This window comes from Oryzias latipes, chromosome 22 (assembly GCF_002234675.1).
Source record: "Oryzias latipes chromosome 22, ASM223467v1".
In the NCBI taxonomy this organism is placed as follows: domain Eukaryota; kingdom Metazoa; phylum Chordata; class Actinopteri; order Beloniformes; family Adrianichthyidae; genus Oryzias; species Oryzias latipes.
Window position 1 is genome coordinate 27,745,603 of NC_019880.2, and position 26,750 is coordinate 27,772,352.

General features: G+C 41.0%; 1 protein-coding gene across 2 annotated transcripts in view; it reads left to right on the plus strand.

Annotated features, from left to right (window-relative positions):
- The window catches only part of alk (ALK receptor tyrosine kinase), a 650,197-nt gene that overhangs the window by 249,827 nt on the left and 373,620 nt on the right, over nucleotides 1-26,750 (plus strand). Inside the window, exon 3 of one of the 2 annotated variants that reach the window (XM_023951461.1) lies at nucleotides 13,817-13,984. In XM_023951461.1, coding sequence (XP_023807229.1) covers nucleotides 13,817-13,984 — 168 coding nt within the window. The remainder of the gene's footprint in view (nucleotides 1-13,816; nucleotides 13,985-26,750) is intronic. The other variant, XM_023951462.1, reaches the window with a different exon arrangement.

The following is a 26,750-nucleotide window of genomic DNA, read 5'->3' on the forward strand; positions in this document are numbered from 1 at the left end:
GTTAATGTTATCCATACCTTTTCATTTAAATAAGTCTACCACACATGATTAATGTGGACTGCTGTCATATAGTGATAAATTATTCCATTCTTAGAAATGTCACATAAGGAAAATGATTTTTTTTTTTTTGCAAATGCAAGAAAAAAGAATTAAGCCTTGTGGAATATGGTGGTTTTCTACATAAAAAAGAGGCTTGTTCTTCATCTTAGTCATATAGAATGTCACAAAAATAATTACACGAGTTCTGTTATTTTTTTTTATTTAACCCTTGTGCTATCCTAGGCACTTTAACATTGGGAGTTGGGTCATCTAGACCCACTAGACAGTGCTCTGAACCTTTTTTCTTCAATGATTTGTGATCTTCACTGGTGTCCATGGTAGGGAGAACACGTCAATGGAAGGGGGGGGGGGTCATCTAAGATAGCACAAGGGTTAAATGTCCTTATTTAGTTTTTTTACTTTTTATTTTTAAAAAGGTCCCTGTCACGGTTACATAGGTCTTTACTTTTTGAATCCCTTCATGGAATCAGCAAAACGCATTTCTGGAGATCTATGGTTTTTCTCCTCTTGAGTGGGGCAAACTCCTAAAATTTGAGTGAAGTCAGAACCTTCAAACAATTTATACGAAGACTCCAGGAATATAAATGCTTTTGCTTCTACTTGCTTCAAGATGCCAACTTACAATAAATGTGCTCTTGTAGGAACATCTTATTTTTATATACTCTTAATTTAAATAAGAGTGAAGATGTCACATCTGACAACAATCTTCCAAAAGCTATGTTTTTTGGACATTTGGAAGTCTAGAAGTTTTTAGTCGCATTGCACCGTGCAGAAGGACACTGGTCATATTGGATGAGAGCTTAGGTTCTTAAGCTACGTTCACATTCCCTTTGGCAACGCGCACTCAAGCATCCACTTTAAATGACAAGTCCATGAAAATGTGCATTTCGGGCTTCTGCATTCAAAACCCTTGCGTTCATCCATAGCTACAAGCTTCTACGATTGTTTCCAGGCTTTGCGTACAAAACGTGCGGCCATTGAACATGACCAGGTCATGGTCAGGTTAAACCAGGTGAAACTTGGTTGACCTGGTTTAACCTGCCAACCGTTTGAACATTGATCATGAAGGTGAGCGGCAGTGGTGCAGCGGTAGGGCGGTCGACCCATGATCGTAAGATTGCAGGCTGGAGTCACGCCTTGCACGCCCATGAGTCGATGTGTCCTTGGGCAAGACACTGAACCCCACCTTGCCTCTGGTGGGAGGTTGGCGCCATTGTTCGGCAGCGGAGCCGCCACCAGTGTGTGAATGTGTGTGTGACTGGGTGAATGGGTCTGTGACTGTAAAGCGCTTAGGGCCACGTAGGTAGAAAAGTGCTATATAAGTATACGCCATCTACCATTTACCATAATCGTGCACAGTTGGTATTATGACACCAAGTCATAAGTCCAGGAGGAGCAAGGTTTCCACTGCTTGCGATGTTTTGCACCAAACCTATTCCAACTTTGGGTGGTGGGCATGCGCTAGCATCGGGTAGCAACAGTCCAGCCTGAGCATTACATGCTAACCCCTCCTCACATGCCCGCCTTACTCATGACAACTGACTTCTATCTCTCAGCCACCTTCAGCATCACATTGAAGTGCTTGCCTTGTCAGCATGCTAAGTGTGTTTCTGCATACATGAATAGTGAGATGATATCCAGAGCCGGAACAATGAGAAAGACAGCTCTGTCTCTTAGTTCCCAGGTAAGAAAGTATGCAAATGTTGCTGTATTACCAGTTTCCAGAAATGTCTCATACATAATCATAGTAATTCATACCCATCCATTTTTTTTTATTGTTATCAAGGTCTGGCTTCATGGCATTAACAGGCAAGCAGTACTGATGAGTTTTGAGCTGCATATCCACTTAGTGTGACTGGCAGATGTTTATTCCAGAAATGTTTAGAATGTTTTAAATGGCTTAATAATTCACAAAAATACTAAAAAAATGGCAACAACAAAAAAGACAAAACATCCCTAAAAGTGCACTACAACTGGTTTGGGTTAGTAAATTTGTTTTAAGCTGCTACAGAAAAATGCAATTTGTTCCTGTGTTCAGCTTTTATTTGAGGCTTTGTCTGTTTTCTTCTGGCACTTGACAAATGTCAGTTAGGAAGAAAAACACTTTCATAAATTAATGGAAAAATGTGTCTATTTTTGTAAAACAGCTACAATGAGCCTGTAATAATAATGATAATAATATGCTCTAAAACCCAGTGCATTAAAAAATGGTTTTTCAAAGTAAAATATTAGCAGCCATTATTCTATTGAATTTGTAAAGAAAATTACAATTATAAATTTTTTTTGAGACACAAACTCCTCTGTTCTCTTGCGTGCTTCAGTGTGTTTCACCAAAGCAGAAAATCCTATTTTCTTGCGTAAACATTCTTGCGTTGAAAAACTAGCAGTTATGTCCAGATTTCCTTTTCCAGCTTGAATGCCATAATGTAAGCTTGTTTGTCCATTAGCAAATTATTCCAAACAAGCAAAAATGAAAGCAGACTGTAAAAACTGAAACTGTTTACAAACTTGGAGGGTTGCTGAACATTTGCATTCAAATGCATCATGGGTTCACATTTTCCCAGAAAATAAATATATAAAATGTTTGTACAAAAAAATAGAAAATACTGCATGAGTGCAAATGCAAATACCCAGGAAAGGTCAAATTATTGAAGAATGAACTCCAATTTGAGATCAAATGTAGTTAAGTCTGACTCAGATTAGCCTTTGATCTATTTTCAAAGTGTTTCCAGTGGTCTTTTGATTATGATTTTGCTATTTTTAGGCAAAATGTACAAACCTTTGACGTATTCTATAACATAATTTCTGCAGAGCAGCAGGAGAAATTCCGCTCAGAGTTGTGGACAGGACAGTTGGTCCGGAGGAAGCGTGGCTTCATTTCCCATCATCCATCTGCTTACACACTCTCCCACTAGCTTACAGTCCCCTCCACACTCAACCTAAAATTACGACATACATACATACATCTAATTGTCTTTAACTGGATGCATCAGAATGAAGCGGAGCATGGAGCTTGTGGCCCTGCCGATGAACTACAGCTTTTCAAACAGCTTTTTTTTTGTCTCCTCTGATCTGAATATGCCCTCCATAATGATAAAAATGCTACAAGAACATGTTAAAAACACAATTTTCATCGGAGTGGGTCTTAAAATTGATTGAAAATATTCTACAGTTGGTGAAATTGTATTTACTCTAGCTACATGATTTATTTTCTTGACAGAGCATCAGTTTCTAGATTTTCTGAAACTTTTCCAGACAAAGTGTTTGCATATTTTTTATTTATAGTGTGTTTCAATGATGTGTTGTTAAAAATCTAAAACACCAGGCAATTTTCACTGGTTCTAATACATCATCAGGATTATGACCTAAGCCTAGTATATTTGGAGATGTGCATCGGTGGTGCACCTGCTATATCAGTCCCAGTGGATTCAGATAGTGGAATCACCCACTGTGAAAAAGTTTCAAGTTGAAAGGTTTTTTCTGACAATTTCCTCAACTTGCTTCCATAGAAAATCAATACATTTCAAATCTCAACACTAAAGGCATTATTTTCAGTTTTGCACACTTTGACATGTTCTTTGACATAAACAACCAGATCATCTGCATATTTATTTACCTTTTTTTGTTTTTCATTTTCCCGTTCCTGGGTCAAATGAATCTGTAAAAAAGCTTTTGACTGACCACAAAAAGACACGTGCAAAAGTAAATTTCTGCTTTTTGTCATTCCACTTTCCAAAGGTGTACCCTATTTCACCTCAATTCAGCATTGAATCCTGTAATTTACTGCAACCCAATTGGGCAAACAACATAAAGTGAAATTGAAAATGAATGTGCTTGTTGTCATCTTGTAGAATTGGAAGAAACTGCACCTCTGAAAAGTGTGTTGTAGGCGCACTTTCACTCTAACTGCTGACATTTCTTTTCTCCACATCATATCAACGCTTATGGTTGCCGTTGGCGATGAGCTACAGCACTCAGTGAGTTTATACAAATTCTTTAAAAATGGGAACCTTTTCTTTTCAAAGGGCTAAGCAGTTAAGGAGGGGGGTTGTTAGTATCTTAGCGAATAGCCTTTTCATTTTACAGCAGTCAAATCCACCTTTGATTCCTGCTCCTTCCATAGCTTCGTCCTTTTTAAATTATTTAAGCTCTGTCAATCAAGGGACCATTTATTTGAGATTAAAGATATAGTAAAAGAAAAAAGTATTTAATCCCTTACTGAGTTTGTGGGTTTATTCACTTAAAAATAAATTTACAGTCGGTCATCTTAATGTTAGGTTCAGTTGAACAGTGAGAAAATCACAAAGAAAATCAAGAAATCCACTTAAAAACATTTATGTATAATATGTGTATTTGCATTTCATTGAGCAAAACAAGTATTTGAACCTTATTGATGGAAAGACTTAGTACTTTGTGGCAAAATCCTTATTAGCAAGCTTAGAGGTCAAAAGTTTTTAGTAGTTCATACGCAGATTTCTGCACATATCAGGAGGAACCTTGCTCCACCGGTTTTGCAAATTAAGTCTAAATCACTAAAATTTGTTGGCTTTCAGTTGCCAACCCTGAGCTTTAGCTCTCTCCATAGATTTTCTATAGAATTTAGGTCCAGAAACTGGCTGAGCCACCCCATGACCTCGATGGGCTTCTCCTTATGCCATTCCTTGGTTGTCGTGGCTGCATGTTTTGGGTCATTATTCTGTTGGAAGACGACCCAAGCCTCCTGATGAAGGGGAGGAGGTTGACACTCAGGATTTGATGGTACAAGGCTCCATCCATCCTCCCATTGAGACAGTGAAGTAACACTGTGTAGAAAAACATCCTTAAAATATAATGTTTCAACCTCCATGCTGACAGTTGGGATGGTGTTCTTCACTCTCTTAACACTGGGGGTGTTCATTTGCAAACCTTAGGCAGGCCTACTCATCTGTCTTCTTGGTTGTACTTTGTGAGCGCTGCAAGATGTTAAACCATTGCGGCGTGAAGTATTACCAATGGTTTTATTGGTGACTGTGGTCCAAGCTGCTTAAGATCATCAACTAACTCCTGCTGTGTGGTTTTCATTGTTCTGATGAGCAGGGAAACCCCACCAGGTGAGATCTTGCTTGCCTGTAGCCCCAGACCTGCAGGTGGATTAATGGTCATGTTCTTGTATTTTGGCAGAATCAGTTGTCACTTTAACCCCCAGCTTCTTGCTGATGGTTTTGCAGTCCACTTCAATCTTCTGCAAGTCTTCAATCTCACATGCTCTCTAGTCTTTCCTATGTTGGAGAGTGTAGTATCTGACTCATTGACTTATTCTGTTGACAGATGTCTTTTCTACGGGTGATTAGTTCAAACAGGTGTCAGGTTGATTAGAAAAGTCTAACTGGTCTGTGTGAACCAGAAGTCTCAAGGCCATGGCAGCTACTACCTACATTCTGCGCATATTGCTCGTGGAAAAAGTGACAAAAGTTGTGGTCTTACGTGAAATTTTCCTGGATGAATGAACCATGTTAAAACCACAGAAGAAGTTGGATTAAAGCATGCAAAGAACACGTAAATCAACATGGAATCTGTACCGTGTGTGAATAATGCTCTGTTTACAGTATATACAATTCATCAGTGATTCATGCATCAATTACGTATTTTTACCCTGATATGTACACTGTATACGTGGTATAAAAGATATACATTGGTGGTACATGTGTGACGTGTCAGTAAGACATGCGTGGAAAGTTGTGGAAAGCCACAAATTTGCCCGTGCATCTTGCAAAAATCACAATTGCGTAAGATTTAAATAATAATTGTGTATAAACCATGTTAAATATTTATAAACTGCATAACTGCAAAACATTTTAACTGCTCAATACCAGGTTGGTGTAAAGACCTTTCGGCTGAAACCATTGATGGACGTCTATGTACCGTCTATGTCTATGTATCACCGAATGACAAATGCAAGAAACACTTGTGAATGTGCAGATCACGCATGTCTCAGGAAAGACCGAAATTTCAAACTCAGAAAGTGTAAGTAGTGGCTGCGTTAATTCATTTATGAATTTATGTGTGTGTGTTAATTAGTTTGTTTTGACTTCACCTTGACACCTGCAACAAATAAGCAAAGATGATCTGACTTAGTGAAATTCACTTCTAAAAATATTATCCTTGAAAACAGCAAAGATGTTGCCTTTTTTCTTTATCTGTCCCCTAAATCTCTCTTTGCTTGTAACGTCAGCCATCTTTTGTTATTGTATGTTTTTTTCAGCTGCTATTCAAAGATCTGGCTATTTGTCTGGCTTTTTGTGAAATGTTTTCCTCCCGGTCAGAATATTAAACGTCAGAATATTTAATACTGAGCGCTTCTGTTAAAAGTCAGCAATTCATAAGGAACATCAGACTGTGTTTGGAGTTCTGCAGAGAGTGGGCAGAAAAGACATTTCTAAAATGTCAGCAGTTTTAACGTGCTGACCAATGAAGCCTATTGGCTTTAAGGCAAAGTCTCAGCACACCATTTTTTTTCCCCTTAAAAGGGCCAGCGAGCTGCTCAAGTCCAAACTTCAGACTCTTTTGCATGATGTTTGTGCAGAAAGAAGAAGGAATCAAACGCAGAAACTCTGCTTTCAGAAGCACAGTCAACTCCAACACAGCTATGCTTTCACAGTGGGACTTTTTTTTTATTTGCTGAACTACATTTTAAAAACAAAAAACCTTGGAAACTTAATCAGTTGGTAGACCCACACACACAATAGATGAGTTATTTTGAAAACAAACCAAACAAATGGGAAGGATTTTAACATCTTGGAACAGTGAGACTAATCAACACATTTTTGCAACAGTAGATTTTCTCACTTGTGTTTGTAATGCTGCATATCTAAAGAGCTGAGTTACAAAAGCAATTGTTATTACTCAGTGGCATCAATTTTTTTTAATGTATTTAAATAAATTCTTGTTCAGCCTGTAAGGTAACCTTGATTTTGAGAATCTCATTTCTAATAAAATAATTCAGACATAAGGAAGTATTTTCTACCTAAATCTATTCACAGCTGTTAGTGTGATTCCTTTTCTTTCATATTTGGCTGCGGATTAAAAATGGATTTCTAAAAGGATATTTATTTTAGAAACGTTTGTGCGGTTTGTGTTTATTCTCTTATTCTTGGCTGCCATATCACTTGTGTAGCACAGATAATGAAAGGTTATTTTAAAGTTGAACCTCAACCAGTTTGACTGAGGATCTTCACACCAACATATATTCACTCCTCCTGGAGGATTCCTTTATCATGAGCTTTCTTTGTCTATCCAATTTAGTCACTTTCACCCCACATTTCACAGCAACCAAAAACAAGTCAATTCCAGCACTTCCTGTTTGTGGCTTTTATAATATAAGATAACCTCCTAAACCGGAGCAGTCACCAGCAACCCCTAACAACACTCATCTTTCAGATTCCAAAGGTTTTCTACTGTTAACTTTTTTTTTTTCTTGTTTTTTTTTATTTGTCCGGTCCAACAGCTGGGCAGGCAGATGAGAGCTGAGGGCCTCTTGTGTTGGACATATTTTACTCTAACAACAGGGGTTATTAATCTTCATACAAACCAGACGTATGTCTGAATAAACCCCTTTTGTAATTGAGGCCAAACTTTATTAATTTCAACCATGTTTGAAAATCTTGGGTGTTGGACCGGACGGAAAAGGAAAGAAGGGAAGAAAAGGCAGGGATGTTGGAGAGAGAGGGGGGTAGGAGGGTGATAATAGGAGGGGAAGGGGGATAAGACCATGAAGCAGCATAAAGCAACAAGTTTACTGGTTGTTAATCATTATGGTAAGGTTCAAATGTAGTACAAAAAGAGCGGGGCCTGTCCACACACACACTCAAATGTTATAAACACACCTGCTAGCTGCAAAAATGTCCACATGTCGACATGTACACAAAACAGATAGTGTTCACACGCATACTTATGCCTTAAAACCAACTAGTGTGAAATATTTCAGTCATTTAATCATGCAAACTGTTAGTGCAAAGGTGAGCTAACACCTGTGCTCAGGTGAGTGTTTATGTTCTTCTAAAATGGATGGTGGAACGTGAAAAGAAGGAGGGAGAGTGCCCAGCCATCCCCACCCCAAGACCCCCGCCGCAGCAGCAGCGGCAGCCGGAATCCCCCCAACGCCACACGGGAGCAGGCGGGGAACAACCGCCCCCGGGGCAACCAAGCCCGCCACCCAAGCCAGGGCCAGCAGGACCGCCGCGAGGCCCCCAGAGCCAGAGAGCAGGGAGGCACAGAGGGAAAGGGAGCGCCGCCCCAGCCCAACCAGGAGGGCAGCCCCGTGCCGCGCCGGGAGAGCCCAATGCAGGGCCCCACCGGAGAAGGACGCCCACAACCCCAGACGAGCACCCCATCACCACCCAGGAGTTCCGGACATCCCCCCGCCCCAACCCCAGGTACGAGCCAGGACCCCCCAAGGGAGACCCGCTCCGCACTCCAGGCAGCCACCCACCCGACCTACGGTTGGTCCAGGGAGGAGCAAGGCAGGGGCCCGCCGCCCCCGCCCAGGAGGGGGGAACCCCGGGGAAAAAAGGGTGCCCACAAGGGGTGTTGTAAATGTGGCCCGACCAGGCTCGGCCACAGTTGGAAATTTGGTGGGGCCCAGCGCTCAGGGGCAAGGACCAGAACCCACCCCCCAGGGACTCGAACACCCCCGGCTCAGGTGTAATGTGAACCCCCTCCCCGTGCGGAGGGAGCACCGCCGCGGGCCCAGGAAGCTGGCACCCAGGGGATACGGCCGCCGTTGCCAAGGGGCCCGTACCCCCCACCAGGGAAGGGGTAGGGGACAGATGGTCCTAGGTCCCACCTTCCTTACAAAATGTGTGTGCGTGTATGTGTGTTTGAGAGGGTGTGTGTGTGCATGTGTGTGTGTTTATGTTGGAATGTATATATTGAGGGGGGAGGGGTGTGTGTACTAAAGGGGGTGCAGATAAAATTGGCGGGTAGGGCACTAAGGGGACATCTCCTGATTACTCACAGTGATGTCCCCTCACCCTCCCCACCAAGGGGCCCTAAATGTCTAAGGTGTGGTTAAAATTGGCAGGTAGGGTGCCAGGAGGACATCTGCTGCTTGCTTGCAGTGATGTCCAAGCAGCCCCCCTACCAAGGGCCCTACATGTCTAAGGTGCAAATAAAACCGAAAGAGGGGGGACCCACTCCATATCGCAGGCTAAACCCCCCACCCCCTCACCCTAATATGAGGTTATATGAGGAAGGGGGTAAGTTGGGGACAGCTGGTAGACTGTCCCCCGGTGGTCTCTACTGTTAACTTGATCACGGTGAATTAGCTGATTCTGACACGGAAAAAGCGGCTTTATGTAAAGTGTTGCAAGTCGCTTTTCTGGGCGTCACAATCAGCTGATTTACACTGGTTGCATAAGCACTTCACTGCTGTAAAGTGTTGCATATCAGCATGAAGCTTATTTTTTCTGCTTCAAAATCCACGGGAATTAGGTTTATTGTGTAAACGATTGAAGGGTTTGGTAGTCAAAAGAATGAAAACACTGGAGCTAAAGATCAAATGGTCAACATGTCAATCAATTTTTTTAGGAGTTCCAAATAAGGTTTGGTGTTATAATAAATACAATAATTCAGCGTAATGGTATCAGACTTTTTTTTACTGGTTACTAAAAATGTTCGGAATTGGTGTAGTCACAGTAATGGTTTTTATAGCGACATCAGTCTTTTTTTTACGTGTTGCAAACAATATTGGCAGTTCACACTTCACTCAGCAACAGCATTCAAGCAGCCACTTCCAGTGAAAGGTCTATGTAAATGCACCTTATTTTTAAAAAGGGGAGATTGATAGGCTGTGACAGGATTGAACATAACTTAGGTACATGATAAAATGGTGAAGCTTTATAAGGATTCATGTATTTTTCTCATATTCCTTTTACATAAGTAAAACTAAAAAGGCAAAAGGTCATGTTAGCAGAAAGAAAGAAAAACGTGGTAATTGGCTATTTTTATCAGTTTAGCATTTAGTTAAAAAGTTACTTTGGTTGGTGGGGGCTTGCTCATTTGGCTGACCGCTACACCTCAACAACCCATGAAATTTTTCAAAACATAATTATAAACATGTTTTTGTGTGCTATAATGCAGAGACACATGGATCTCTCCATTTCTTGTTTTAAAATGCATTTAAAGGCTTAATTTATAGGGAAATCTTTGAGGTAAACCATTGGGATACAAAGTGCACTGATTTCAGAGAATCCCCCAGGTGGCAGACGTGATGGTAAACAGCAAAAGAAGGAAAAGAAGAATCCCCTTCCTGCTTGTCCCATTTACACAAAAGCTAAAAGCGCGTTCTGGAACACGTGTCAGGAGTTGCGAAAATGTTTCAATAAAAGTGGCATTGAAAGATTTAATTGTGAAGCATTTAACTGTGAAGCATGAACAATCAGAAGTATTTGGTAGTTGGGCTCTGGGTCGTTGACATTCTAGTGATGACCTTGGAATGAGTGAAGAAACCTCTAAAACCCTGAAACTGATGTTGGTTAAGACAAACCTGTCTGGAATGCAGATGAACAAACTGGATTGAATTGAATGCAGGAATTTGATCGTGATTGGCTGTAAAAAGGGAAGCACTTTAGCTATTGGCTCTGAGTGGAGACCAACTGATGATGTGAGGAGCGATGTCTAAACATCCAGCATCCCTGAGATGAGGTAGATCTTCCTTATTGAAATTGCGCCAAAGCTTCACTAACGTGTAGTTTGTTACAAACAAGTTCTAGAGTTACTGTTAACGCAGTTAACAGATAATCTGCAGCATCTCTCGGATGCTGCAGATTATCTTTTACTGAACAGATTTGGAAAAAAAGAAAACGCCTACTGTACAGTGCGCTAAGGCTGCTAATATGATTCCATGCAGAACTATTACAGCCTATTTTCCCAAAGTAACCATAATGACATCATCCAGCATTACTACCACATGATATAGATGTCAGTAGCAAGCAGCATTTAATATGTTAAAACCTCAGTTTGGAAGTTATGTCAATTAAGGAATTCACAATAGTTGATTTTAAGCAAGAAACAATTAACTCTTTCTTATTTAATAAAACTTTAGTCAGGTCAACATTTTACAGTGTGAGAGTGAATATGGCTGATTTAAAAAAAACACTGGTCTTGGGTTTGTGTTTTACTCAACATCACTGAAAAGTCAAAGTCAACTTTAATGTTGATTCTTCACATTTGCATCACATACAATGAATCGAAATTCCGTTTCTTACTCTCTCGTGCCTCTTCAAGAGAAAAAAGAAAAGAAAGACAATTTACAACATTAGCCAAAAAAGTTCAAGTGCACTTTAGGCAATATCTCAAGGCAGCGGGGGTTCATTTGAGCACTGTTCATGGGGGGAGATGGGTGGTGGGTTGGTGGAGGGGGGAGAGAGTGTTTAGCATCCTGATTGCCTGGTGTGTGAAGCTGTTTCTGAGCCTGGTGGTGCGGGAGCGGACGCTCCTGTACCTCCTCCCCGAGGGCAGAAGGCTGAACAGGTTGTGTGCAGGGTGGTGTGCGTCCTTGATAATTGTTAGTGCTTTGCGAAACATTTGCAATGAAAACACATAGAACCACATGCTTTGTCCCTCTGCGTCCCAGTGTGAGAAGTAATGTGAAAAGGATCAAGTCATCTCAAACACTGTTTTACTGATCCACAGGGTTTAGCTTACATGGATTTTACCCCCAGGGATTCAGAAACAGATAAGTGCAGAGAGAGAAAGAGCATAAAATGACATTTCACTGTTTCTTTTTGTTTGTATCGTGCATGTTTTCTGTTATTTTAGTCTTGGTTTTCTTCCTTCTGATCTGGAGACAGGATGCAGGAGCACCTCACTCCTCCGGACGGCTCTTAGTGGGGGAACTCCAGAGGACCTCCCACTTTAAGGGACAAAATTGGTGCTTTTTTAACTTAAATGAGAACTGACCGAGTGACTGTGATGTCACCCATAGAAAATTATTTACTTCTGCAACCAAATTAAGCCAATTCAGTTGCCATTTTTCACAATACCAACCAAACAAACATCGCAATGTTGGAACCACAAATAAGTGAATAGCGAGAACATTTAAGAACATGTAAAAATAAAGGTAGCAGAGCAAGAATGATTGAGTAATAGCTGTTTATTTCTTAATAGAAGTTTATGGATTTTGGCTTCTGGGAGCCAGCAGGGACTCCCTGTTTGGAATGCAAAATGGGAGGGGTCACTCTATCCAGTTCTCATATACAATCAATGGTAACTACTCAAAGAACTATGAAATAACATGCTTCAGATTGGCCAGTTTCTTGCTTTGGCTGCAGAAACCCAAATGTTGACAGCAAAATGACTATTGATTAGGAGATCAAATTCAGTTGGAGAGGAACATGAACCTTTTTGACTAGAAAGCTAATATTCTGTTTACAATGAGCTCCTGGGTGATGGTGGTGGCTGTTACACCACTTTTTTGGTGTAGGGGTACCTAGAGGGCCATAACATAAAAGTAAAGTTTCGGCCACCAAATTTAAATGAACAAAAACACCAAACGAATGTCTCCATCTAAATAACACATTTATTTACAAATTATTAAATAACAAACAACAATAACTTAAGGTGAAGCTAAAAGGCGTCAGGGTGAATCAAGGACAAAATAACAAACAAAACCCCCAACCTATCTGAGCCCAGAAAACAATCTTACCTGAACCAAAAGAAAAGGGAAAACAAAGACAAACACTAACCTCCCCGGACTAACATAAACAGGAGAAAACAAGTACTAAAGAAAATAGCAGTTAAAACCCCTACAGCTCCACTTCAACAAAATTACACCAAAGAAAACTACAGAGTGGGCCGAAACACAAAACACAAATAAAAACAAAAGGAGAACTACAAAACAAAATGGAGAAGAGCGCCAAGACCTAAAATGTGCGCCCATAAGACACACCACACAAACTCAAGATGTGCCACACAAAATGCATCACAAACACTCAGGACGCACGCCCCCAAGGCATGCGCCATCAACTAGTCTCACCAAACTAGTCACAAAAAAGCACTCAAAACTAATGTGTTGTACAAAACAGAACTCAACATAAGTTTGGTTTACAGCCTTTACCATATACAAAAAACATGGTGGTGTGCCTTAAAGCACCAACTTCAAACCTTTTTGGCCAGACCAAAGAAGCCACAATGCACTCAAAAGTGGTGATATAAATTCTTCAAATTCTCTGACACAAACAAGAGCAAGGTGTTTACTCACAAACCTGATGAGCAGTGGACATCCTCTGTGGCAACCCCCAGCCTGGAGCAATGCAATTGGGTGAGCCCCTGCACTGGTTACGGCTGCAGAAACTTCCGCACCTGCATTGGCATTGGCCAATGCGGCATTGGCCTCAGGGAAGACCCAGGACACGCTGGAGAGACTATGTATCTTGGCTGATGTCAGGGTCCCATCAGAGGAGCTGAAGGAAATGTCAGGGGACAGGGAAGTCTGGGCATCTTTGCTCAGACTACTGCCCCCGCGACCCGGTCCCAATTAAGCGGATGAAGATGGATGGATGGATGGATGAGTTTTTTGTTGCTAATCTTTGTCATCAATGTCCCAGTGTCTTTTTTTCAATCAGTATTAGAATTGTTGTTGGCAGATGTAGTATGAAGGGATATAAAATCAACTATTGAAACAGTTTTTAAAGTTTACGTGTTGACTCCCTCAATGCCATACTGTCTTGTAAATATTTGTGCTGTACAGTTCTGACTCTGTAACTGTCTCTTGTTGTAGTGGATCATCGATGTCATGGCCACAGCAGAACTTGTGACCACCAACCAGATGACCCCCATGAGTTCACCTGGAGTATAGTGGCAGCGGGGGACTTGCGGGAGGAAAGGAATGGAAAAAACGAGAAGATGACTGGAAGCCCTCAGGGTTGGGAGGAAGGTAAGAATGAAGGTATAGAGTTCACCCATTATGGGAGAATTACATTTTGTTTAAAACTTGCTCAGTGTGATCTTCTCTATGTTATTTTGCACAATCATCAATATTTCTAATTATGATGTTTAGTTTTTTGTATAAATAATGGGTCTCATGCTGACACACCTTATTTACTGATACGGGCCATTTAGTAACTTTTATAAAACTTTTTTTGTTAATGCAATTTTTCCCAAAACGATTCACAGCCCAGACTGTTTACCAAAGTGAGTTTAATCATAGTTTTTTCCTAAATCTTTATTTGGAAAAACGCTGATCTTGCTTTTATGTCACTCTCATCATCTGACATTATCTATTTCTGTACTGGAACTCAAGAGATGAGTTTCTCTTATCTCCTGTGGTGATGGTGAAAATGGAAGGAGACAGGGTCTATTTATTCAGTAAATGATTTTTTTTGTCTGATATGAGCTCCAGGTCCTAGGCGTAGATGGGTGGAGTGTGTTGTGAAATTGGAATTGGTGACTGGATATAGAACTGCACATGAAGCACATCTAAATATACATTTACATAAAGTTTTGTCCCATCCTGACTGTTTTAACAAAGCACTCCAGGTTGAATGAGAGGAGTGGAAACATAAGGCTGTTAAATGTATCGTGCCACAATTGTATTGTCCCAATGGTAGAATAAATTTCACCTGATGGTACAAAAATGTTTTAAATGAAATGTAATATTTTACCAACATAAACATAGTTAATCATTTAAATAGCCTATATTGTGTTTATAAGACTCTCATATTTATAAAAGGGAATTCTTGGAGCTTGATCATATCTGCGTCTCTGTGAAGCTCGTTCGTTGTGCTCAGTCTATTTTGGGAGTAGCCCCACCCCTTTTGTAATACTTCACTTTTTTCTCACTTGCCTTTTTCGGTAGCTTACACTGTTCAAGGGCAGAATGAAATAATGCACTAAAAACAGGCAGAAAACAAAGGCTATTCTTCTGTTTGTGGAACCTCTGTTAGTGACAAAAACTCAAAAGCCTCTCCCTTTGCTCCTCTGTTAATTTCCTGTACTTGTTGTGGATGCACAAAAGTCGCGTACTTTACTTTCTTAGCTATGTTTACCTTTTAGGCAATCCTATCTCGAACACACACAAAGACCACAACATTAACTAAATGAGTACTGCACAATCCTGGTGCACCACTGCTAACCACATATCGCTTTTAACTGCATACCACGGCTTTGTTAGCTGCACACAACTTTACTGTTAGCTGTTGATTGATAGCTGCTAATGACTTTATTGGGCAGCAGTGGCTGAGCAGATCAACCACTGCCGGGAGTGGGAGTGGGGATTGAGGCGCCGATCCTTCGATCATTGGCCAACCTGCTCACCCACTGGACCTATTGCCACTCAAAAGAAAATACATTGTAAGTTCTTTAAGCATGAGGAAAGGCGCAGAAAAAAATCCAATCTGTGATTATTTTTATTAGCTGCATGCGACTTTATTGTTATCTGCATACAACTTTAGTCTTAGCTGCATGCAACTTCGTTGTTAGCTACGTACCTCATTACTGTTAGCTGCATATGACTTCATTGTTAGCTGCATACGACTTCATTGTTAGCTGCATACAACTTTACTCTCAGCTGCATATGCCTTTTTGTTTAGCTGCATACGACTTAACTGTTAACTGCATATGGTTTTACAATTAGCTGTATGCAGCTTTTTTGTTAGCCATATTGAGCTTTATTGTTGGCTGCATATGTACAATATATGTACTCACCCTTATGTAGGAGCTAAGACAGGATGCTAACACGGTGGTCTATCTTCTTTTTGGAAAATTGTCAGATCCACAATAAACTGAGGTGGTCTCCAAGGGTGCTGCTGTGTCCCGACATCTTTTGACTCCCTAAAACACAACACAGAAGGGATCCGGTTACACATAATTAGTTGGGTGTTTAACTTAAAAAAAAAAAAAAGTCTCCTTTTAAGTTGTATAAGTATACGCTATTTGTCTATTTAAAAACAGCCGCAATAGTTTTGCAAATGAGGTACCAAAACCACCCTGACCTAGAAACACAGCTCGGCCATATTATTTTAGTGATGAAAATTGCGGACTTCCAGGGGCAGCTAGATGTCGACACTCAATACAGACCTTTTGATAATCAGCCTGTAATTTAGCAAAAAAAAAAAAGGCCTTCTCCTTCTACAGGAGAGGATGGCACAAACTGATTAAATGCTTAATTACGTTATTTCATTTCAACAGTTTGGTTCAGAAAATGAAAAAAAAAATAAACTAAACTATCTCAATTGCCATGTTGTATTAATCACATTTCAAATTTTCATTGCATATGAGCACACACATAGAAAGAACTGCGACCAAAACATGAACAGCTGGTATTTGTCCTCACTGCAACACTGTTATTAAGTTGCTTGACCTCTACTGTCTAAAGGACAATCAGTATATTGTGATGAATACTATTACTGACAAGATCTCCTTTCTTCTTCTTATTGTAAAATAATTGTTGTCCTCTTCACTGGCTATGTCAAGCAGCTAACTCAAGTTAACATTCAAATATGCAAAATCGTAGTGATCATCCAGTGAAAACCTGAGCAAAACTCTCTGGAGTGATTTGTTTAAATATCCTCTAATAGTTTTTCCTAACACTGAAATAAATCCAGAGCCTTATTTTAAGCAGCGATGCATTCGCTGGATCCTATTTGTGATCCTAATTTTCTGATGAAAAAACAGAGCTTTTTAGAGGAACGGTGGAATAAAAAAAGAAAATTCAAAACGCATAGCCAAATTTAACACTGTATAAAAATTGCAAATGCCTTATCATTTGAATTATGGTACTAAAAAAAAATAATAATTTTGATTTGATTTGAAATGGTTTATTTCAAGCAATTAAGTAGAAATAATACACAACAGCAATATAAACATCAGTTATACATTCATACGGTAACTAATCAAACTTAGGATAATTAGACATATTAATAAATATTGCTTGAAAGGGAGTGGGAGGAAGCGAATTTATATAATCCCACCCCGATTATACTGTAACCATTTTATTACATGATTTATCAATATCCGGTTCCCAGTTTAATTCAGACAGAATTAAAAATCATAAGATATCGATAAAGCACAATTACTGCCTGATGCTGATCCAACTTCCACAATTACTTAAGTATTACGTCAAAAATAACTATTTTAGAAATCAACATGGCAAATGCAGATCAGTCATCTGAACTATATGCAGATTATGTTACTTATAAAAGCCACTCATATGAATAAAACATAATACTATATCAGTAAAGCAGACAACACTGTTTCAGGAATTTTGATAGCAAAAATTTCATCAAGTATCAAAAGTTAAAAACATGTGCAAAATTATGCTACATTAGGAAAGATTTTTGAATCAATTTATCAATTTTTGGAGAAAGTGAAGTAATATCATTAAAAGTCAATCAATTTAACAATTTTCAATACGTGAATAATCATTTGTTTTACTTTTTTTAATATTTTTTTTTATATATATAATAAAGAAATGCTGTAGGGCAGGGGTCGGGAACCTTTTTGGCCAGGAGAGCCATAAACGCCACATATTTTTAAATGTAATTTCGAAAGAGCCATACAATAATGTAGTGTCCCTTTCCCACACTAAGGCACGGAGACTTAACCTCTTTTAGGGTTCTTTATTCTGGTTACTGTAGACCGTAACAAACGCCGTACAATCAATTCAGCAACTCCTGAAACTCTCCCGCCGGGACGAGAGAGCTTCTCCCAACTTTATATTCCCCCGTCCTGCTCCAGCCCTCCCATTTCCTTATTCGGCCCATGGCTGAACCCCATTGGTCCAAACTCCCTAACAACAGGCTGAGCGACAGAACTGAGGGCCAATCAGATCTCTGCTTGAACGATGCGTTCCATGAACTCCAGAACTTTTTTTTTTTTTTTTTTTTTTTTTTTTCTCTAACTTGTCCTGTCCAACAGCTAGGCAGACAGATGAGAGCTGAGGGCCTCTTGGGTTGGACATATTTTACTTTAACAAGAGGGGTTATTAATCTTCAGAAAAACCAAAGGTATGTCTGAATAAACCCCTTTTGTAATTGAGGCCAAACTTTATTAATTTCAAAAATGTCTGAAAATCTTTGGTGTTGGACCGGACGGAAAAGGAAAGAGGGGAAGAAGAGAGAGGGACGTTAGAGAGAGGGGGGGTAGGGGGTGATAATAGGAGGGGAAGGGGGGTAAGACCATGAAGCAGCATAAAGCAGACAGGTTTACTGGTTGTTTATCATTATGGTAAGGTTCAAATGTAAAAAAAAACAAAAAAAAGGGCGGAGCCTGTCCACACACACACTCAAATGTTATAAACACACCTGTTAGTTGCAAAAATGTCCACCTGTCGACATGTACACAAAACAAATAGTGTTCACACGCATACTTATGCCTTAAAACCAACTAGTGTGAAATATTTCAGTCATTCAGTCTGTTGAGCTAACACCTGTGCTCAGGTGAGTGTTCTTCTAAAATGGATGGTGGAACGTGAAAAGAAGGAGGGAGAGTGCCCAGCCATCCCCACCCCAAGACCCCCACCGCACCAGCAGCGGCAGCCGGAATCCCCCCAACGCCATTCAGTCTGTTGAGCTAACACCTGTGCTCAGGTGAGTGTTCTTCTAAAATGGATGGTGGAACGTGAAAAGAAGGAGGGAGAGTGCCCAGCCATCCCCACCCCAAGACCCCCACCGCACCAGCAGCGGCAGCCGGAATCCCCCCAACGCCACACGGGAACCGGCAGGGAACAACCGCCGCCCGGGCGACCAAGCCCGCCACCCAGGCCAGGGCCAGCAGGGCCGCCGCAAGGCCCCCAGAGCCAGAGAGCAGGGAGGCACGGAGGGAAAGAGGGCGCCGCCCCAGCCCAACCAGGAGAGCAGCCCCCCCGCCGCGCCGGGAGAACCCAACGCAGGGCCCCACCGGAGAAGGACGCCCACAGCCCCAGACGAGCACCCCACCACCACCCAGGAGTTCCGGGCATCCCCCCGCCCCAACCCCAGGTACGAGCCAGGACCCCCCAAGGGAGAGCCACTCCGCACTCCAGGCAGCCATCCGCCCGGCCCACGGTTGGTCCAGGGAGGAGCGAGGCAGGGGCCCGCCGCCCCCGCCCAGAAGGGGGGAACCCCGGGGAAAAAAGAGGGCCCACAAGGGGTGTTGTAAATATGGCCCGACCAGGCTCGGCCACAGTTGGAAATTTGGCGGGGCCCAGCGCTCAGGAGCAAGGACCAGAACCCACCCCCCAGGGACACGAACACCCCCGGCTCAGATGTAATGTGAACCCCCCCACCGCGCGGAGAGAGCACCGCCGGGCCCAGGAAGCCGGCACCCCGGGGACACAGCCGCCGTTGCAAAGGGGCCCGTACCCCCCACCAGGGAAGAGGCAGGGGACAGATGGTCCTAGGTCCCACCTTCCTTGCAAAATGTGTGTGCGTGTATGTGTGTTTGAGAGAGTGTGTGTGTGCATGTGTGTGTGTTTATGTTGGGATGTATATATTGAGGGGGGAGGGGTGTGTGTACTAAGGGGGGTGCGGTTAAAATTGGCGGGTAGGGCACTAAGGGGACGTCTCCTGATTACTCACAGTGACGTCCCCTCACCCTCCCCACCAAGGGGCCCTAAATGTCTAAGGTGCGGTTAAAATTGGCGGGTAGGGTGCTTAAGGTAGCCAAATGCCTCGTCATCTAATTAGTGACGCGCATGAATGGATGAACGAGATTCCCACTGTCCCTACCTCCTATCTAGCGAAACCACAGCCAAGGGAACGGGCTTGGCAGAATCAGCGGGGAAAGAAGACCCTGTTGAGCTTGACTCTAGTCTGGCACTGTGAAGAGACATGAGAGGTGTAGAATAAGTGGGAGAAAGAAAAGAAAAAAAAAAAAAAAAAAAAAAAAGAACTCCAGAACTTTTAACGCGGCCCAACAGCCAAGTTAAACTCAGTCCGCGACAATATGTTTAAAACTAAGTATACAAATGAATGTGTGCATTTGATGTAATTTCAACATTTTTAAAGTCCAATAAGTCGGTGGATTCTTTTTAATAACATTGTTATACTGTTGCTAATAAATGATGAGTATTTCTCGTGGTGGTTTTGCTGATGGTCTAGTCTGGTTGATCCGTGGTGAGTTTCTGCTTCATGCAGGCGTTGAGACTTTAAACGTGATTGTAGGTCTGAATGTTCTTTAGATGTGAGACAGACATGGAACCAAACACACACACCCACGCTGCAGGAGTGACGGGCAGCAGGTTTACGTTTTTACCATCTCTGCGCGATTCACCTGCTGCCGGTCCCACCCCCCACCCCCTCTGCTTTCTTCCTCACACATCCCGTCCCCAAAACTGCGTGCTCTTCCTCAGGGAGGCAATTCAAAGGTTTCCGGGTGGTACAAACTCTGTGAAATAATAGATAACAGTAAACTGATAGTTTTTTCTCCAAGCACCGCTACTACTGCGCGCCTCTGGCATTGCATCGCGCCCGAGAAGGACTGGTCTAATGAAAAAAAAAAAGTATAATTAAGGATTTGTCTGCGAGCCACATGTGACCATCAAAAGAGCCATATATGGCTCGCGAGCCATAGGTTCCCGACCCCTGCTGTAGGGGAAAAGTAAAAAGGGTCCATAACTGTCGATTGTCCAAGGTTGGTATTTCTTCTTTTACTGATAACAGCCGTACTTCTGGGTTCAAAACAGTTAATAGTTCTCTTCGATGTTATGACAATAAAATGCAATTGATTTTTTTTTTTTTTTTTTGATTTTTCAATTTTAAGCCTAAATTGGAATTTCTTATATTGTGGGAGGTTATCATGGCAGACGGAGGAACTGTAGCGGTCCAGGAAAGAATTTAAGACAAAAACCAAATGCAACCAATAATCTGGACCCACAATTTCTGGGTAAAGTTGCTGGAATCATTATCGACCTTAAAAGAAAACATCCAGCGTTCAAAAGCTGAACTGGAGATGAGGACGCTCTCCTGTCCAAGTTCATTCTCCTTCACCCAGTCTAAGTGACAAAGCTCGCTTAGCGCTCGCTCCAGGACACAGCTCCTTGGGACCCTTCCATCTGCCTACGACCTTCTTCATTTTCAACTTCAAAACAAAGATCAGAAGATGAAAAAGTGATTGTTTGAAGGCCCAGAATGAGTTCTAATGAGACTCAAAATCCACCAGTGTTGTGTCTCTCAAAGTGCTTCAGAAATCTAGCTGTGGATTTTTCGGCTCCTTCCCTAGCGATCACAGCGGGACAGACTCCCCCAGCCTTAGGCTCATCATTGATTTCCCCGGTCTTCGGGGAAAGACCACGGAGATCCTGGTGGAACACAGAAGGACCGCTGCATGCAGCAACCCGAACTTGGGTCCCGTGAAGGACCACTAAAGCCTCATCCCCTTCCTAACAAGCATTGCCGGCTGGAGCTCCCCGCGTCGTCCCAGTAAGACCTCCCTTGGGCAAGACCCTTAACGCTACCACCTCCCGAGCGCAGTTCAGCTGCAGCTCACCGCTCCCCCAGGGGATGGGTCAAATGCGGAGAAGAATTTCCCATTGTGAGATAAATAAAGTATCAATTATTATTATTATTATTAGATCAGCTGACCAGCTACTCCTGGATGTGCTAAGGACACGGCGGAAACTCTGAGGGGATTGAGCATTTGCCGATGCTGACCCCAGCTTGTGGAATGCATTACCTATGCAGGTTAGGCAGTATGGAAGCGATTTTGTAGCATAATTAAAAATAAAAGTCAAAATCAGAAATGCATTTTCATTTTCAAAATGAAGCTGCATTTCTTGACTCAAAATTAAGATGAAAAAGCAATTTGCCAAAATGCTTTTTCATTTTCTTCTTCAACACTGCTTATTCTGTCACTTAATTAAAATGATAAAGAAAATGGTATTTGACATTTCATTTTCAAAAGGTTCTCTGGTAAATGTGTAGCAAAATTCATTTAGAAATGTCTAATTTGACAATTAAATGCTTTTTTATTTTCAAAATGTAACTGCATCAAACGACTCAAAATTAAAATGAAAAATCAATACTTTAAAATGCTTTTGCATTTTATACTTAAAAACCGCTTATTCTGTGTCATAATTAAAATGAAAATGCAAAGAGGGGATTGCATTTTCATTTTAACATCCACCCTGCGACATTGTCGCATAATTCAATTCCACTTAGCATTTCCATGACGTCAGTGCTTTCTCCGTGTGTCCGGCTGCTAACAGACACATTCATGCTAGCAGCAGTGAATCTTTGTGTTAGCGGCAGAGGAGAGGGCTTTGTGATGGTTGTGAACTTCTGATGATTTTACACAGCTTCTCAGGACAACAAAGCAGCATTACTTAACTTGGTATATCTAAAGTAAAAAAAATTATGTGTAACTTGCTGTATCATGATGATTGATGAGTGGTTTGGTGTTGCCATGATAAAATTACTAGAGGCATCTTTTCAGCACTATAGCCCTTGTTTATGAAATGGTCTGACGGAGGACCTGATAACTACAGAGAGCATTGATGCTTTTAAGAAACGGCTCAAGACCCATCCTTTAAACCTGGATTTGAGCTAATTTTACTATTTTTAATGTTATTTATTTATATTGTATTTATTCATTAATTCTTAAATGGGATTAGGGGTTCTGTGTTGGTCGGGGGAGGGGGTGGGTGCTGCATTTTTATTGTTTTATCGTTGTGTTCGCTTTTATATTATGTTTGTGTCTGGTTTAGAGCATTTTGTATTATGTTCTATATGACAATTTCTACAGAAATAAAGACTGATTTGATTTGATATTGAATTCTTAATTGCAAAACGCTTTTCTAAACTGCATGATGAGCAAACTGAATCGTCACTTGAGAATTAATTAAACAATACTACGAAAAACAGGAGAAAAATAACTTCCATAAATACATTTGGTCATGACAGCAACTGACAAACTGGGGTTTTCTGGAGACTCAAAAAGAGTTTATTTATTTATTGATAGCAAAAACTTTGACAATAAAGGACGTGTGTGTTATTGCATGACTCCTAAATGAGAGAGACTGTGCTGTTTTAAAGCCTTGACCTTGATTTTGGTACTTTAGTTAAACATCATCCTATGTGCTCCCTCAATGAAATAAAAAGCAAGAAAAGAAGGTTATTGAAAGAAGGAAATCCAGACTACAAAGGAAATGTATTTGCATAAAGATGCTGAAGTCTTGCCATAGTGTAGTCGGTGCATTTTAAGTGACTAAGCCGGGCGAGCTGCTGTCTTCACATGTTTTAGTGGTGAGCTCTAAAAGGGATGGAAATAGGGAAGAATACTTAATGGCTGTGATCTGTACAAATTGCTGGAACAGTTTTTTTTCAATCCATACAATAAAGATGTTCCAGTTTGAAGCTTGTAAATGGGCTTTGTTTCTCTTATCCCAGATGCTGGTAGTTAGCTTTAAGTTGATGCGAGATGCAAGCTGACAATTGGCAAAGGTTCCTTAGATCAAGTACAACTGCAGCATGCATAAACAAACGCTTATCGCTGCTCGGTGCTGATATGGCTTTGCTGCACACAGTGATGCCTGCACATGAATAATTAATGCTGTTTACAATGTAAAGACTGGAGTGTAGCCATATTACTGGATCTTGCTGTTACTGAAGGTTATCATATTCTGTAGTCCTGTAGATCGTGTGCTCCTGTGCCCCTAGCGTGTGATTGCAGGACGCTGTGCACCATGCCCCCCATCCCCCGCCGCCGCTTTCCGATGGTAGTGCAGTGAGCAGCAATAATATATCGGTATGCATTAAAAATAAATAGTGGTGAAGAAAGCTTTTTCCTTGGCAATCAGAACTAAGTCTGACACTTGATGACAAAAAGTAGCACTAATCATGCACTAGTTTGACACATTGACAGCTAATGGAAATATAATGTAGCAACAGTGGACAGGTGGACAGAAGAAAGGCTTCTGTTAAAGACCCACTGAGCACTCCAATGAAAATTGTGTTTTTGATTTTTTTAACAAGCTCTTGAAGATTTTTTTCTTTTTAATGATGACGGATATATATGAAGAAAAATATGATTTGGTTGCATTGCTAATTTTCCGATGGGGTTGTGAGGGGCTGTACGTTAGTGGGAGAGAGTGCAAACAAAGGGATGATGGGAAATGAAAATAAGCTCACTTTGCGCCAACAGTCTCCCCCACAAGTAAAACGTGAATTTGTAATGAACTCCTGCCACTATGTCCTAAAAAATTTTTTTTTACATTTTGGCTAAAAACAGCATCACCATAATTAAAAGACCACTGGGAACACTTTTAAAATAGATCAAAAGATGATCTGAGTGGGACTTTAAGCTACACACGCCTGTTCAAGAATGCGTGTTAAGTGTGTTCCTAAACGTGCTAAATGTGCATTAGCCCCATGGTGTTTACACTGAAGGGGCTTCTTCTTCTACTCTTTACCAGTGCATATCTGCAAAATGTGGAAGCGTTGCAAATCTTGCTCCAGACTTTTTCTTCCACAGACCTAGTCCAAGAAAGACTTGGTGTCATATAATTCCTGCCAAACACAAACCACAAGTAATAATTACTTCTCCATGGTTACTTTTCACATGGTTGGCACTTGCGTGGTTTCAAAGTTACACCATTGATACGTCACTTACCAAATCCCAGTCCCTGGTTGATCAACTTTCAACGTTTGGTCAATGGCAGTAGGGGTGTTAGAAAAAATCAATTCGGCAATACATCTTGATAGTTCATTTGGCAAAACTTGCATCGATTCAAAATGCTTTCAGGATGATATTTATTTAATTATTCCTGAGCGTCCTTCAGTTTTTGACTCTTGTTTTCCATTTCAACCCCCGACAGCTAGTTGGCACCAGAGCACACATAGCCTCTTTGAGCAGCTCTACACCACACAAAACAACAGCTAGAAGCAGCTTTTTTCATTGTCATGAGACATAAACTATTTAGTTTTTACTTGGGAACCAAACCAAAATGTTATCGTTAAAGTGGGGCTAAGGTCTGCAGAACCTCCAAGCAATAGATTCTAGTTTAGCGTTCCGATGGTTCAGAGAGATGTGTACAACGCTCTGAAAAAAGGCCAACGTCGTGGCGATGACCGTTACTAGTTTACTTCCGCGTGTCTAAAAGAGCAGAATATGATGTAAGCAAAGCAACTTTGACACATTAATGTGCTTTCCTTCTTTACCCTGTCATGCTGCCTCATCATCACATTTTATTGTTTCTGGAAAGAATTAGTGTTTTTTTGTTTTGTTTTGTTTTTCCCCCTTTGTTTTTGAAGTACCATTCAGGCTCCTGAACTGTTTTAAAGTATTGAAATAGCTACATTAAGCAATGTTGAAAATAAACTGCACTTTATTTCCTCAATCATACTTTTAGAACCTTGTTGGTTAAGGCACATTCATTAAAAAAACATTTTCTTGCACTGAAATATATTTTTTGGTGGAAATCAGACAATTTTGACTGTTCCCTTTCTATATTGTAAGTTACCAAAATAAAAGCACTATGAATTTGACTGGGTAAAAGCAACATATATATGAGATACAGTTGCAGTGCTTAACATTGTGATCATCAAATACACTGAATTTGACAATTGTATTACAATGGAAAACGTATTAAAATTCAGGTAGAGTTTTTTCTAAGTCATATTTTGTTAACCCTTGTGCTATCTTAGATGACCCCCCCCTTCCATTGAGGTGTTCTCCCTACCATGACAAAGGTGGATAAAGGTGGAAAGATTTCATGTAATCCATGGACACCAGTGAAGATCACAAATCATTGAAGAAAACAGGTTCAGAGCACTGTCTAGTGGGTCTAGATGACCCCACTCCCAATGTTAAAGTGCCTAGGATAGCACAAGGGTATATTGGGATACATATTGTATCGTGGGGCACGTATCGGGATACTTATCGTATCGCCAAACTCTTGCCAATACACACCCCTAAATCTTAGTGCATTTTGTTGCATAGCCCAAAAACGGTTGTAGAAACTTGCATAGCTATTGGAGAAGCTTTGGGGGAATGCAGGAGTTTTGAACACGGAATCTTGAAACCCGCATTTACATAGACTTTTCACTGGAATAGGCCACTTGAACGTGTTTCTGAGATTGGTCTGAACGTAGCTAAACACACCTATTGATTCAAAACGAGTCACCTCTAATGCAGATTGTCAATTAAGGCCCTGTGGAGTCCGAAGAAAGACAAAAATAGATCTGTGAATATGTGCCCCGGGTGCCTGCAGCCAAAGACGGTGTGAATATGATTATGCATTGATTCCTTGCTGTCACACACAAAATAGGAAAGCATGAGTTGGAGCTTAGGGGTTGACTGGCAGAAGGAGATATCTAGCAGGACGCCGTTTGCTGGAGCAGTTGATTTGTTTGTTTGTAATAGAGTGACCCTGAGGCTGTCTGTCATCTGAAAAGCCAGGGTGTCAGCTGAAGTTTTATTTAATTTTTTTCTGATGATCATCATAGGACTCTGGATAAACAGCCAAAATGTGAAACGACATTGGCACTGGCTTACAGAAGATAATACTCTCAACCCACTTTTGCTAAAGTTAAGCAAATGCTGTGTATAGGTCTCTTTCCCCAATGTTTTTGCTCCATCCACTTGCTTGAACAACAAAATACAACAAAAAACAACAATACCTGCTTGATTTCAGTTTAGATTTGACGCTATTAGAATGCAAAAATTATGAACAAACATGTATAAAAATCAAAAGTGTGTGGTGTGAAATCACATCCACAGTTATGGAAAATAAAAGCTCA